Raw genomic sequence first — 13,062 nt, 5'->3', positions numbered from 1 at the left:
CGTTGTTACAGGCCAACTTCAAAGAGTCCTACATGGCCGCTTTCTACGACTACTTCAATGAGCAGAAGTACGCAGATGCGGTGAAGAACGTGAGTCTCGAGCATCACACAGGCAGACCTAGCATTACCCAGCATTACTCAGACACACGATATCATCTGTGATAGTGTTCACTAGTGTGTGCAGGACACTATAGTTCATTTCTGTAAGTGAGGAGAGCAGAATACAGTAAACTGAGATATTATACACAATAACTCTTCATACAGAGACACCAGTGACACGTGTGAGCAGAACTGATTCAGACACTTCACACACACACTTCCTTCCTCTCTGTCACAGTTCCTGGATCTGATATCGTCCTCGGCCCGGTGGGATCAGAAGAGCATCGAGACGCCCATCATGCTGAAGGAAGGGTGAGAGACGCTCACGGTCCAATCACACGGCTCGTACGGCCGTCACATGACACAGAGGCTTTATCAGTGTGTGTGTGTGTGTGTTTGTTTCTCTGCTGGACGCAGGAGCGTTAAACTCATTATTAAGAGGTTTGACGCCAAGAGCTCTGGCAGGTAAGACTCGCCTGTGTTAGATGCCATTGTGACCTTTGACCTCGTGACCCTCATCATGACCTCCCCAGTATCTGAGACTGAACTAGATTATCCAAATCTCTGTTTTAGTCGTGATGTTCCTGCTGGACTCTCCCTTAGGGTTGGGGACCGAACTCACTACACACACACACACACACACACACACACTGGAGCACACGTGACGCTCGTTGTTTCTCAGAAGATGTACGCATGAACTTCAGCTCCAGAGCCGCTCTGAGAATCACTGAAGTTCATCAGCAGTTTACAGTTTCATGTGAGAATATCATTAGCACACGGAAACTCAAAGCTCTTCAAAACCCGTCAAAATAAAAGTTTGGTTTAACTTTATAATATATTACACTAATAATAATAAATGATCGAAAAACACACTTTTTCTTCTATGTTGTAATTTTAACAGTATAAAGCTCAGTTGTGCCGCATGTTGTTTGACAAAAAAAAGTTTGATTTCATATAAAAGATCGATTACATTAATGTTTTATGTCTTCATTTGATCATTAGAAAATTCACAACACAGAATTTGTGGAAAACAAAACATTTCATGGATTTTTTTTTTTCCATTATTACTAAAATGGTTGTTTTTATTAATATTCAAACACTTCTACAAATGACTTTGTTTCTTTATTGAGTTATTGAGGTAAACGTACCGTTGGGTACCGGCACCGACTTTCAGGGACTGGTATCAGTCAAAATGTGAACGGTACCCAACCCAACTCTCCCTTCCCTGTTAGCGAGCTCAAACCCGAGACCAGGCTGCTCAGAAAGAAGTTGGAAACACCAACACTGTTAGCGAACATCCCGCCGCCGCTAATATTCAGACGAATATACGCTGCGCTTTCCTCTCTACAAAATAACGCACAACAAAAATGACAGAAAACAGGAGTTCGGAAAGAAATGAACCGGAGAAGATTAAAAGAAGGCGGAGCCTCAGAGCCACACCCACCTATTACATCATCAGCACACGGACCAATCGGAGCTCAGGGTGTTTAACGGTTAAAGCGAACTTCTCCAGAAAGATGTTTTAATCTCCTCCAGTGAACTTCGTTTGGCCTGATTTTGTTCGCAATGATGTCACACCAGTTCGTCACACACACACACACACACACACATCTGATGTTTAGAGCACAGATGATAGATTGATGCAAACCCAGACAAAGACTGATCAGATGTTGCAAAAAAGTGTGTGTGTGTGTGTGTGCGAGTGTAAGAGTGTGAGTGTGTGTCCGTGTGTGCGCGCGTGTGTGTGTGTGCGTGTGTGTGTGAGTGAGAGTGAGTGTAAGATTGTGTGTGTGTGTTTGTGTGTGTGTATGCGTGCGTGAATGTAAGAGTGTGAGTGTGTGTGTGTGTGCGTGCGTGCGTGAATGTAAGAGTGTGAGTGTGTGTGTGTGTGCGTGCGTGCGTGAATGTAAGAGTGTGTGTGTGTGTGCGTGTGTGTGTCTGTGTGTGTGTGAGTGTAAGAGTGTGTGTGCGTGTCTCTCTCTGTGTGTGTGTGTGTGTGCGCGCACGCACACTTGAGCTGTGCTCCATTTTCTCATCATTTATTCTCAATTTCCATCTATTGAAATATTAAAAGGATCCCATCACTGAAGTAATGAGAATGCAGATATTTAATATTCACGTATTTTACACAACATTTACTGAAAATCATATATTCGTATATATAATGTTTGTGTGCTAACATTTTGAGAACATTCTTAAAGACCGGATAACTTTGAACGATCGGTCTATTACCGGAAGAAGGTTTGCTCATAACCTTGAGTGTGTGTGTGTGTGTGTGTGTGTGTGTGTGTGTGTGTGTGTGTGTGTGGGCTGTTCATGTGAATGTTAGTGTGTGATTGAGACTGGAGGGAGTTTGAGCTTCTCTGTTCTGGTCTTCCAGGTTCATGATCAAACGAGCTCAAGGGCGAAACCGCTTCGGTCTGAAGAACTTCAAGAAGAGATGGTTCCGCCTCACTAACCACGAGTTCACCTACCACAAAACCAAAGGTAACGCAAAAGGTTTGTCCTGAACTCTCACTACAGGTGTGTGTGTGTGTGTGTGTGTGTGTGTGTGTGTGTGCGTGCGTGTGTGTGTGCGTGCGTGCGTGTGTGCGTGTGTGCGTGCGTGCGTGTGTGCGTGCGTGCGTGCGTGCGTGAGGCGTCTGTGGATGAGCGTGTGCGTGTGTGTGTGCGTGTGTGTGTGCGTGCGTGAGGCGTCTGTGGATGAGCGTGTGCGTGTGTGTGTGCGTGTGTGTGTGCGTGCGTGAGGCGTCTGTGGATGAGCGTGTGCATGTGCGTGTGCGTGTGTGTGCGCGTGCACGTGCGTGTGCGTGTGTGTGCGTGTGTGTGTGCGCGTGCGTGTGTGTGCGTGTGTGTGTGCGCGTGCGTGCGTGAGGCGTCTGTGGATGAGCGTGTGTGTGCGCGTGCACGTGCGTGTGCGTGCGTGTGCGTGTGTGTGTGTGTGATCCGATCATCAGGACATCATCATGAATATCTCAATAACGCTCCATATAGAGAAACATTACACTAATAATTCAAAGATGTTCCTGTCTGTACTCCGGTTATACTTCCATCCATCCCGCCCGGTGTGTGTTGGTGATTGATGAGCGTGTGTGTGTGTTGGTCATTGATAAGTGTGTGTGTGTGTGTGTGTTGTGTCCAGGAGAGGGCGCTCTCTGCAGCATCCCTATAGAAAACATCCTGGCTGTGGAGAGACTCGAGGAAGAGTCCTTCAAGATGAAGAACGTGAGTCCGATGAGCTGGTCATGTTCTGCTGAAGTGTGTGTGTGTAACTGCTAATGCTCTTTACACACACACACTGAACACATGAAGCATTGCTTGGTCACTGGTGGAGCTAAACTGGTATTATCTAATTGTGTAGTTAAATTTACCAGCTGACAGATATTCAACATAATTCATGTGTGAGACAGTCTAACAGAAGGACGGACAAAACCTGTGTGTGTGTGTGTGTGAGTGTGTGTGTGTGTGTGAGACAGTCTAACAGAAGGACGGACAAAACCTGTGTGTGTGTGTGTGTGTGTGAGTGTGTGTGTGTGTGAGACAGTCTAACAGAAGGACGGACAAAACCTGTCAGATATCAACTGAGTTCTGCATCACCATTTTCTAAACTATAGTGAATATAATGATAATGTGAGAAATGTTGAATCATTTTAGTTTTGAATGTTCATCTTGTGGTCCCTGCAGATGTTCCAGGTCATCCAGCCAGAGAGGGCGCTCTACATCCAGGCTAATAACTGCGTGGAGGCTCGCGACTGGATCGACATCTTGACCAAAGTCAGTCAGTGCAACCGCAAGCGCTTGAGCACGTTCCACCCGTCGGCGTTCCTCAACGGGCACTGGCTCTGCTGCAAGCTGTCTGCGGACGCGGCGCCCGGGTGCACGCCCTGCACGGGGTGAGTCTCGGCCTCACCATCACCATCATCATCATATCTTGAGGCATGGTGTGTGATGTCATCATGTGTGTGTTGTGTCGCTCAGGGGTCTTCCCGCCAACATCCAGCTGGACGTGGATGGAGACCGAGAGACCGAGAGGATCTACTCGCTCTACAGCACATACATGTCCAAACTGGTGAAGATGCAGGGTGAGAGAGAGAGAGAGAGAGAGAGAGAGAGAGAGAGAGAGAGAGAGAGAGAGAGAGAGAGAGTGTGTGTGTGTGTGTGTGTGTGTGTGTGTGTGTGTGTGTGTGTGAGTGAGAGAGAGAGAGAGAGAGAGAGAGAGAGGGAGAGAAAGGGAGAGAGAGAGAGAGAGAGAGAGAGAGAGAGGGAGAGAAAGGGAGAGAGAGAGAGAGAGAGAGAGAGAGAGAGAGAGGGAGAGAAAGGGAGAGAGAGAGAGAGAGAGAGAGAGAGAGAGAGTGAGAGAGAGAGAGAGAGAGAGAGAGTGTGTGTGTGTGTGTGTGTGTGTGTGTGTGTGTGTGTGTGTGTGTGTGTGAGTGAGTGAGTGAGTGAGTGAGTGAGTGAGAGAGAGAGAGAGAGAGAGAGAGAGAGTGTGAGTGTGTGTGTGAGTGAGTGAGAGAGAGAGAGAGAGAGAGAGAGAGATAGAGAGAGTGTGTGTGTGAGTGTGTGTGTGTGTGTGTGTGAGTGAGTGAGAGAGAGAGAGAGAGAGAGAGAGAGTGTGAGTGTGTGTGTGTGTGTGTGTGAGTGAGTGAGAGAGAGAGAGAGAGAGAGAGAGAGAGAGAGAGAGAGAGAGAGAGAGTGTGTGTGTGAGTGTGTGTGTGTGTGTGTGTGAGTGAGTGAGAGAGAGAGAGAGAGAGAGTATATGATCCGTCACATGACATTCTTACGGTGGCAGACACTATTATCGAAAGATTACACTACCAGTCAAAACTTTTCGATTGGTAAGATTTTTCATGTTTAAAAAAAAAAAGTCTCTTCTGCTCACCAAGGCTGCATTTATTTGATTAAAAATACTGTAAAAACAGTGAAATATTATTAAATTGTAAATCAGCAGTTTTCTATGTGAATATATAGTGTAATTTATTCCTGTGATCAAAGCTGAATTTTCAGGATTGTTTGATGAATAGAAAGTCCAAAAGAACAGCATTATCTGAAATAAAAGCTTTTGTAACATTAAACACTACCGTTGAAAAGTTTGGGGTCAGTAAGAATTTTTTTTTTTTTTTGGTGGGAAATAAATAAAATAAATCAATACTTTTATTCATCAAGAATTTATTAAATTGATCAAAAGTTACAGTAAAGACATTAATAATGCTACAAAAGATTCTATTTTAAATAAATGCTGTTCTTTTAAACTTTCTATTCATTAAAGTCGCACGGGTATATCTGTGGCAATAGCAACTATACATTATACAACTATACATTATATGGGTCAAATTATACATTTTTCTTTTATGCCAAAAATCATGAGGATATTAAGATCATGTTCCATGAAGATATTTAGTAAATGTCCTACCGTAAATATATAAAACATGTATTTTTGTGAGTGAATGCTGCACAATCGTGAACATAAATGCACAACTTTAAAGGAGATTTTCTCAATGTTTACATTTTTTTGCTCCTCAGATTCCAGATTTTCAATAGTTGTCTCGACCAAATATTGTCCAATCCTAACACACCACACATCACTGGAGAGATTATTTATTCAGCTTTCAGATGATGTATACATCTCAATTTAAAAAAAATTGACCCATGTGACTGGTTTTGTGGTCCAGGGTCACAGATTTAAAGGGCACCTATTATGGAATTTTGAAATGTACCTTTCATGTAGTGTGTAACATAGATCTAAGTGAACAAAAACATCCTGCAAAGTTTGAAATATGAAAGTGCACCGTATATAAAGTTATTGTCTTTCAAAAGTAAGAGTCGACTCGGAGTCATTTTTATGAATCGTTAGAAGACCGAAGCTTTTTCTCTGACTAGATGACGTCAACTTGTCAAGTTATTTGAATACGACACGCCCACTTATTGCTCTCCAAGGCCAGCAGGGAAACATCATGGCGACGAGACGCTGTGTTCTGAAGTGCGGCTCAAAAGCAAACTTTTTTCATCTGCCCAAGGAGGAGCATTTGAAGACTAAGTGGCTACAATTCATATACACAACTACACCACAGAAGTATAGTCCGAGCTTGTGCTTTGTTCACGCCATTTTGAAGACGATTGCTTTACCAACTTAAATGCAATCAAACTTGTATTCGCGAGCCGGCTGATATTGAAGGAAGGTTCAGTTCCAAGTGTATTTGCTTCAGCTTCCTCCTCCGTATCACAACCTGTAAGTGTTATTAATAATTGTTGCTTTTATGTTTTATGTAGCATGCTTAATAATTATGTTGTTTGTTGTGTAAGCACCGTTTAGCTTCTAGGTCTTCAATGACAATTGTATTGAGATATGTGAAGTGTTTGTCATTGTTTTCGGAGTTGTCTTAAAGAATAGAGTAATACCTCGTAGTAACGTAACTGCATTTTTTATTATTATTTTTTATTTATAATGCAAACAAAGACTGATTGTGCTTTTACAATATGAACTCTGGGCTATGCTCGCTAACATAACATTAAATTCTTTATCTTATTTTTAGTTTTTAACTACAAACTAAAGCAGTGGACTATAATCATTATTATAACACGATTTAATTGATAAAAGCATCATTGTACTCCGTGTTAAACAATAAGTATTATCTCTGTAAACACTGCTGGGTCATCTGACCAATCGCAGATTAGCGCCGCGCAAAGGAGGGGTTTGGAAAAACGAGTCGTTGAACGAATCATTTGGGAGTCGGTGAGCAAATCAGGTAAAAATAAATGCATATTATACGACAACAAAAGTGTTTTTTGACATTGCATGCACGTAAAACTGTTGTTGGGGACTCCCTAAACAACATTAGGAACATTTTAAATGTCTTAATAGGTGCCCTTTAAGAGTGATTTCTGAAGGAACATGTGACACTGAAGACTGGAGTAATGATGCTGAAAATTCACCTTTGATCACAGGAATACATTTCATTTTAAAATATATTAAAATAGAAAACAGTTATTTAAAATTTTCATAATATTTAACAATATTACAGGTTTTTTTGTTGTATTTCTAATCAAATAAATGCAGCCTTGGTGAGCAGAAGAGACTTCTTTAACTCCTTATCAAGCGCCCCCCTTTTTTTGAATATACATGAAAATGCACATTCCGAACTTAAATGGTTGTAATTCAAGAATGCTTTGGAGTATAGATGTAAGATTGGTCTTGTTTTTAAGAAGACATTTGGCAGATTTTTGTAGAAGAGAAATAAATTAAGAAAGTTAAACAGAAAAAAAAGTTATAGAAGTTTGAGTTTATGAAAATGTACAACGTTAAAAATTTAATTATTCATATTTTATATTAAATATATATTTTCAAAACCTGGAGGACTCTAAAAATGCAAAAAAATCAAAGGCAAAAATCTGAACAAGTTGTGTTTAAAATTTTAGGTTGATATCTCAAAAAATAAGCTTTCAGTGAGATTTTGTTTGGGCGCAGTACCAAACTTTTTCACTAGTTGACATTACTGCCCATATAAGGGCGCCTCCATTTCCATATGTTGTTTGAGGGATCTGAACCATTATTTTTACAATTTTCATACAATTTATGAAGTAGAAATCCTATTCAGAAGTAGTGTTGGAAGTTTGGCAGATTTTGAAAGGAATTCAACCTCTAAGAAACACAAAAAGAACACGTATGTGCATTATAGCTCGCTGCCACGAATGGTGAATCACAAATGGTAAATCTATAATTTTTTTATTTATATTTAAAACATTTTCAGACCTTTTTTTCTAAAACAATTGAATGGATGCTATCTTTTGAACTCTTGGCATGAAAACAAACGGAGGTTTCTACCATTCTTTCATGATTTTTCATGTTCATCACTATTTCAAAATAAAGGTCTGAACACGCCTTAGGAGTATGAAAATATTCTTGTTGCAAATTGATAAATTACGGCTCCTCTGTAATGTATTTTAAAAATCGGTCACCACAAATGAAAACTAGAGATTTTAAGCTTTCAAATGACATATAGTTTGTCAAGATTGGTTTAGGTTTAGTATAGGATATTACTGTTTAAAATATATAATGGCCGCGGGCCCGCCGGCGGGCCGGTGCCAATATAAAGGGTTAAAAAACATAAAAAATCTTACCACCGATGCAAGACGTTTGACTGGTAGTGTATTTTGGATTAATTTGATCAGTTCCTGCATTCCCCAGGACTCGAACCCTTGACGCTGCTGTTGCGAGTGCTGATGGGGTGTCAAACGTGCCGCATGAGTCCTGTAACTCCTCTTCTCTCCCCCAGAGGCGTGTGGCAGTAAGTCGGTGTACGACGGGCCTGAGCAGGAGGAATACTCCACGTTTGTGATCGACGACCCGCAGGAGACGTATAAGACCCTGAGGCTCGTCATCTCCGCCGTGCAGACCCTGGAGCAGCAGCACACGCAGTACAAGCGAGACAAGTTCAGGAAAACCAAGTATGGAAGCCAGTAAGTGTCACGCTTTTCACAATACACCTCGCAGCTTTACAGCAAAATCATGATGTTTTTAATATATCTTTATATGCCTTATAGTCGCATTTATCGGATTAGAAATGGGCGATAATATAGTTACATTTTGTGATGAAATAAAACATTAGGCATTTGAGATTTGCTATATAGAGGTTATGCATTGACGTCACTGTCCAGCGGGATCACACTCCCTCAGTCGGACTGAGTGCAGAAGAGCTGCTGAGTGACTGCTTTTAATAGGAGAGACTGTGAACACGCCAGTAAAACAAACGATTATCAGTTTAAACTCAAGGTTGGACTCGATAAAGTGATTCTTACAACTTACCAAAGATCCAGTGATCATTTCTGCCGCTCAATATTCATCCAACTTTATATAAAGAGCTGTGCGATTAAATAGTTAATCACATTGATCAACTTTATTTGTGTGCACAAGTTGGTAGTTAGACATTCCAACTTCCCTTTTCCGTTACAATGTTTCACGTTTGTGTTTACAGGGAACATCCAATCGGTGATCAGAGCTTCCAGTGCTACATCCGCCAGCAGTCAGAAAGCTCCACCTACTCCATCTGACCACGCCCACCGTCTCCATGGGAACAGTTGTGATTGACAGGACGGCGGCCACAGACGAAAGCTGAAACTCTGGTGTTTTTATACGATAACCGAACGACAGCTTCCTCTGGACATACGTCACGCGCGCCATGTGGACGATGTAGCTTCGCCTCACACACGCGTTTTAACATTCTATGATGTTTTTACGCTAGAAGGCGATGAGACGTCCTCTAGTTGTGGATGTTTTTATAACGGAGTGTTCCAGTTGAAGTCTTCAGGACCACAATCCTTTGCGTTCACAGGGTTTTCAGATGTTCTGATGAACTGTTTTTAACTGGTGTAACTAGATGAACTGGTGTAACTCTGTCTCTGCCTGCACTTGCCCTCCGTTCAGACGTGTCCAGTATTGACTCACCCTTTCGCTAGCAGCTGAAGAAGTGCTGCATTGTGGGAAAAACGTGTCGTGTCGTGTCGTGTGTGTCAGCGCATGCCAGACGTCCTCATCCCAGCATGTGACACTAAACGAGTCTCTCACGGTTTGTGGGTCCAGTTGTGTGTGTTCAGCATCACATGAACGTCTCTGCTGGATATTTGTGTTTTTATACTTCCTGTTGTGTGTCACGTCCTGTAGGAACGTGTTTTAAATTCACTGTGTGTGTGTGTGTGTGTGAACCTGAAGCATGAGTGTGTTTCATTGATTAATAATGAATAATAACTCGCAGTCACAATTTATTGAGACGTTTGATATGGATGTGATTATTTTGATGCATTTCTTAAGAACATGTCCTGGTCATATTTCACTCTTAAATCAAAAGAATATATATAAATATATAGAATTATACATTATATATTTACTTAAGATGAATAGCTTGTATTCCTCATTTGTCACTTTGGATAAAAGTGTCTGCTAAATGAACAAAATGTAAATGTGTGTAATATATATATATATATATTTAAATTTTTATATTTATTTATATATGTATACACATATTTTAATATTTACATAATTAGTAAAGAAATTCAGCCATTTTCTAGCATTCTGACTATTTTGAAGACAATTATTAACCCTTCAAATTCACATTGTAATGCCAAATATTTTTCACAGTTATTTGACAAATACTGATGCTTTATTTTCTGTATGGGGAAAATCATTTCTTATTTTCTTATGATTTAGGGGTGAAATATGCGCTGGAGACTCAAGCTTTCCTCCTTCTGTGTCCGCAGACGTTAGTATGGAGTTGTATTTTTATTCGAGTTAATGTGTTCCTGTGCATCCTTCAGTCATGCATGTCTCAGTAATTCTGCATTTCAGCCCCAAATGAATTGCTATTTATTTTTATATCACAGAATAATGCTTTTGTGAAGAAAAACCCCCTCAGAATAATCCAAACGCACAGTATGAAGTATGCAATAATAATGTCACTTATGAGCAATTCTTGATTGAGTAATTGATGAAGGAGCTTTGATCCTTCGGAAGGGACAGTCGTGTGTGTTGTGTGATGTGTGTTCATGTGACACGTGTGTACAGACCAGCTGAGGGAACGACACACGCTTCTTTATTCCAAATGAAGGCAATAGCAAAGAGATCCGTGTCTGAGTCTTTATTATCTAATGCTGTTCTCAAAGACACTAAACATAGAAGCATCACTGAGATGAGAAATGACTCCGGGGAAATCCCAAATATAGTTTTGCTGTACCGTATAACCCTCCATCCGGAGGAAAGTTTAAGCTCCTTGTGAGCTCAGATGTTTCTCCTAAAACGTCTTTGGAGAAATACAGTTGTAATCAACCCAACCACCCAACCCAACCCCCCCAACCCAACCCAATCGCACCCAATCCAATCGCACCCACCCAACCCAATCCAATCGCAACCACCCAATCCCAGCCAACCACCCAACCCAATCGCACCCACCCAATCACACCCAACCCAATCGCATCCCACCCCACCACCCAACCCAACCACCCAATCCCACCCAACCAATCCCACCCAACCCAATCGCACCCACCCAATCACACCCAACCCACCCACCCACCCAACCCAATCGCATCCCAACCAATCACACCCAACCCAATCGCACCCAACCCAATCGCACCCAAAACCCAATCGCATCCCAACCCAATCACACCCAACCCAATCCCACCCAACCCAATCCCACCCAACCAATCCCACCCAACCCAATCGCACCCACCCAATCACACCCAACCCACCCACCCACCCAACCCAATCGCATCCCAACCAATCACACCCAACCCAATCGCACCCAACCCAATCGCACCCAAAACCCAATCGCATCCCAACCCAATCCCACCCAACCAATCCCACCCAACCCAATCCCACCCAACCAATCCCACCCAACCCAATCGCACCCACCCACCCACCCAACCCAATCGCATCCCAACCAATCCCACCCAACCCAATCGCACCCAACCCAATCGCACCCAACCCAATCACACCGAACCCAATCGCATCCCAACCAATCCCACCCAACCCAATCCCACCCAACCAATCCCACCCAACCCAATCCCACCCAACCCAATCCCACCCAACCCAATCGCACCCAACCAATCCCACCCAACCCAATCCCACCCAACCCAATCACACCGAACCCAATCGCATCCCAACCAATCCCACCCAACCCAATCCCACCCAACCAATCCCACCCAACCCAATCCCACCCAACCAATCCCACCCAACCCAATCCCACCCAACCAATCCCACCCAACCCAATCCCACCCAACCCAATCACACCGAACCCAATCCCATCCCAACCAATCCCACCCAACCCAATCCCACCCAACCAATCCCACCCAACCCAATCCCACCCAACCAATCCCACCCAACCCAATCGCACCCAACCCAATCGCACCCACCCACCCACCCAACCCAATCGCACCCAACCCAATCGCACCCAACCCAATCGCACCCACCCACCCACCCAACCCAATCGCACCCAACCCAATCGCACCCACCCAATCACACCCAACCCACCCACCCACCCAACCCAATCGCATCCCAACCAATCCCACCCAACCCAATCGCACCCAACCAATCCCACCCAACCCAACCCAATCCCACCCAACCAATCGCACCCAACCCAATCGCACCCACCCAATCACACCCAACCCACCCACCCACCCAACCCAATCGCACCCACCCCAACCCAATCGCATCCCAACCAATCCCACCCAACCCAATCGCACCCACCCCAACCCAATCACACCCAACCCACCCATATGTGTATTTAAATGTCTGAAACCTAAAATAAACATGAGGTTGAAAACACTGCATAGTTGTGATATAAAAGGTTAAACATTTCATTTGTAACCATGAATACAAAAATGAAATGAGGGGGCACACATCAGATCTGAGGGGGCAATGCTCCCTTTTGCCCCCTTGTGGCGCCGGGCCTGGTCTCAAGGAACATTTAGTGCCTTGCCTTCTTTAACTTTTTGGTCCATTTTTTTGACTTAGCCATATTTCTAACATGCCGTCAAATGTGACACTCAACAAACCTCGCCAGTTCAGATATGTCATGTGTTCTAGCTCAAGCACACCTGGTGCAACTAATGAGGCCCTTGATTAATGAGGCAGATTTGCGCTGTTGTTCTATTCAGGGGGTTGAATAATGTTGAGACTGCAGAAGTCATTAAAAGTTGCATTTTTTTCAGTTGAATTTGGGGAAACATTTGTTGTGTTGAGATATTTCAATTACTTTGGTTTGATTTGCTGAACCAGCTGAAAGTCTGTAACTTTGCAATGAATACTTTCGATTAAAACTGTAAAACAGACTCAACTGAGGTTGTATAAAATGAATGTTGAGCAGTTTTGAGTTGATGTTGAGATCTCTGACTTTGGTGTCCTGGTAAATCTGAGAAGTTTCATTTCAATGCAGATTTATTTATATAGCGCTTTTAATACACATCATTTCAAAGCAGCTTT

The 13,062-nt window shown here is 42.9% G+C and overlaps 1 protein-coding gene across 4 annotated transcripts in view; it reads left to right on the top strand.

Annotated features, from left to right (window-relative positions):
* The window catches only part of rasa3 (RAS p21 protein activator 3), a 54,008-nt gene extending 44,149 nt beyond the window's left edge, over positions 1-9,859 (top strand). For 2 of the 4 annotated variants that reach the window (XM_079615393.1, XM_079615391.1), the window contains exons 17-24: positions 12-89; positions 337-410; positions 2,479-2,597; positions 3,241-3,323; positions 3,783-3,991; positions 4,077-4,180; positions 8,369-8,552; positions 9,068-9,859. In XM_079615393.1, coding sequence (XP_079471519.1) covers positions 12-89; positions 337-410; positions 2,479-2,597; positions 3,241-3,323; positions 3,783-3,991; positions 4,077-4,180; positions 8,369-8,552; positions 9,068-9,143 — 927 coding nt within the window. In that variant the 3' untranslated portion in view covers positions 9,144-9,859. The remainder of the gene's footprint in view (positions 1-11; positions 90-336; positions 411-2,478; positions 2,598-3,240; positions 3,324-3,782; positions 3,992-4,076; positions 4,181-8,368; positions 8,553-9,067) is intronic. The other 2 variants (XM_079615394.1, XM_079615392.1) reach the window with 1 other exon arrangement.
* Positions 9,860-13,062: the final 3,203 nt, after the last annotated feature.

This window comes from Phoxinus phoxinus, assembly GCF_949152265.1.
Source record: "Phoxinus phoxinus genome assembly, chromosome: 6".
NCBI lineage: Eukaryota > Metazoa > Chordata > Actinopteri > Cypriniformes > Leuciscidae > Phoxinus > Phoxinus phoxinus.
Note: the sequence above shows the minus strand (reverse complement) of the source record. Positions and strands in the feature narration are given on the sequence as shown.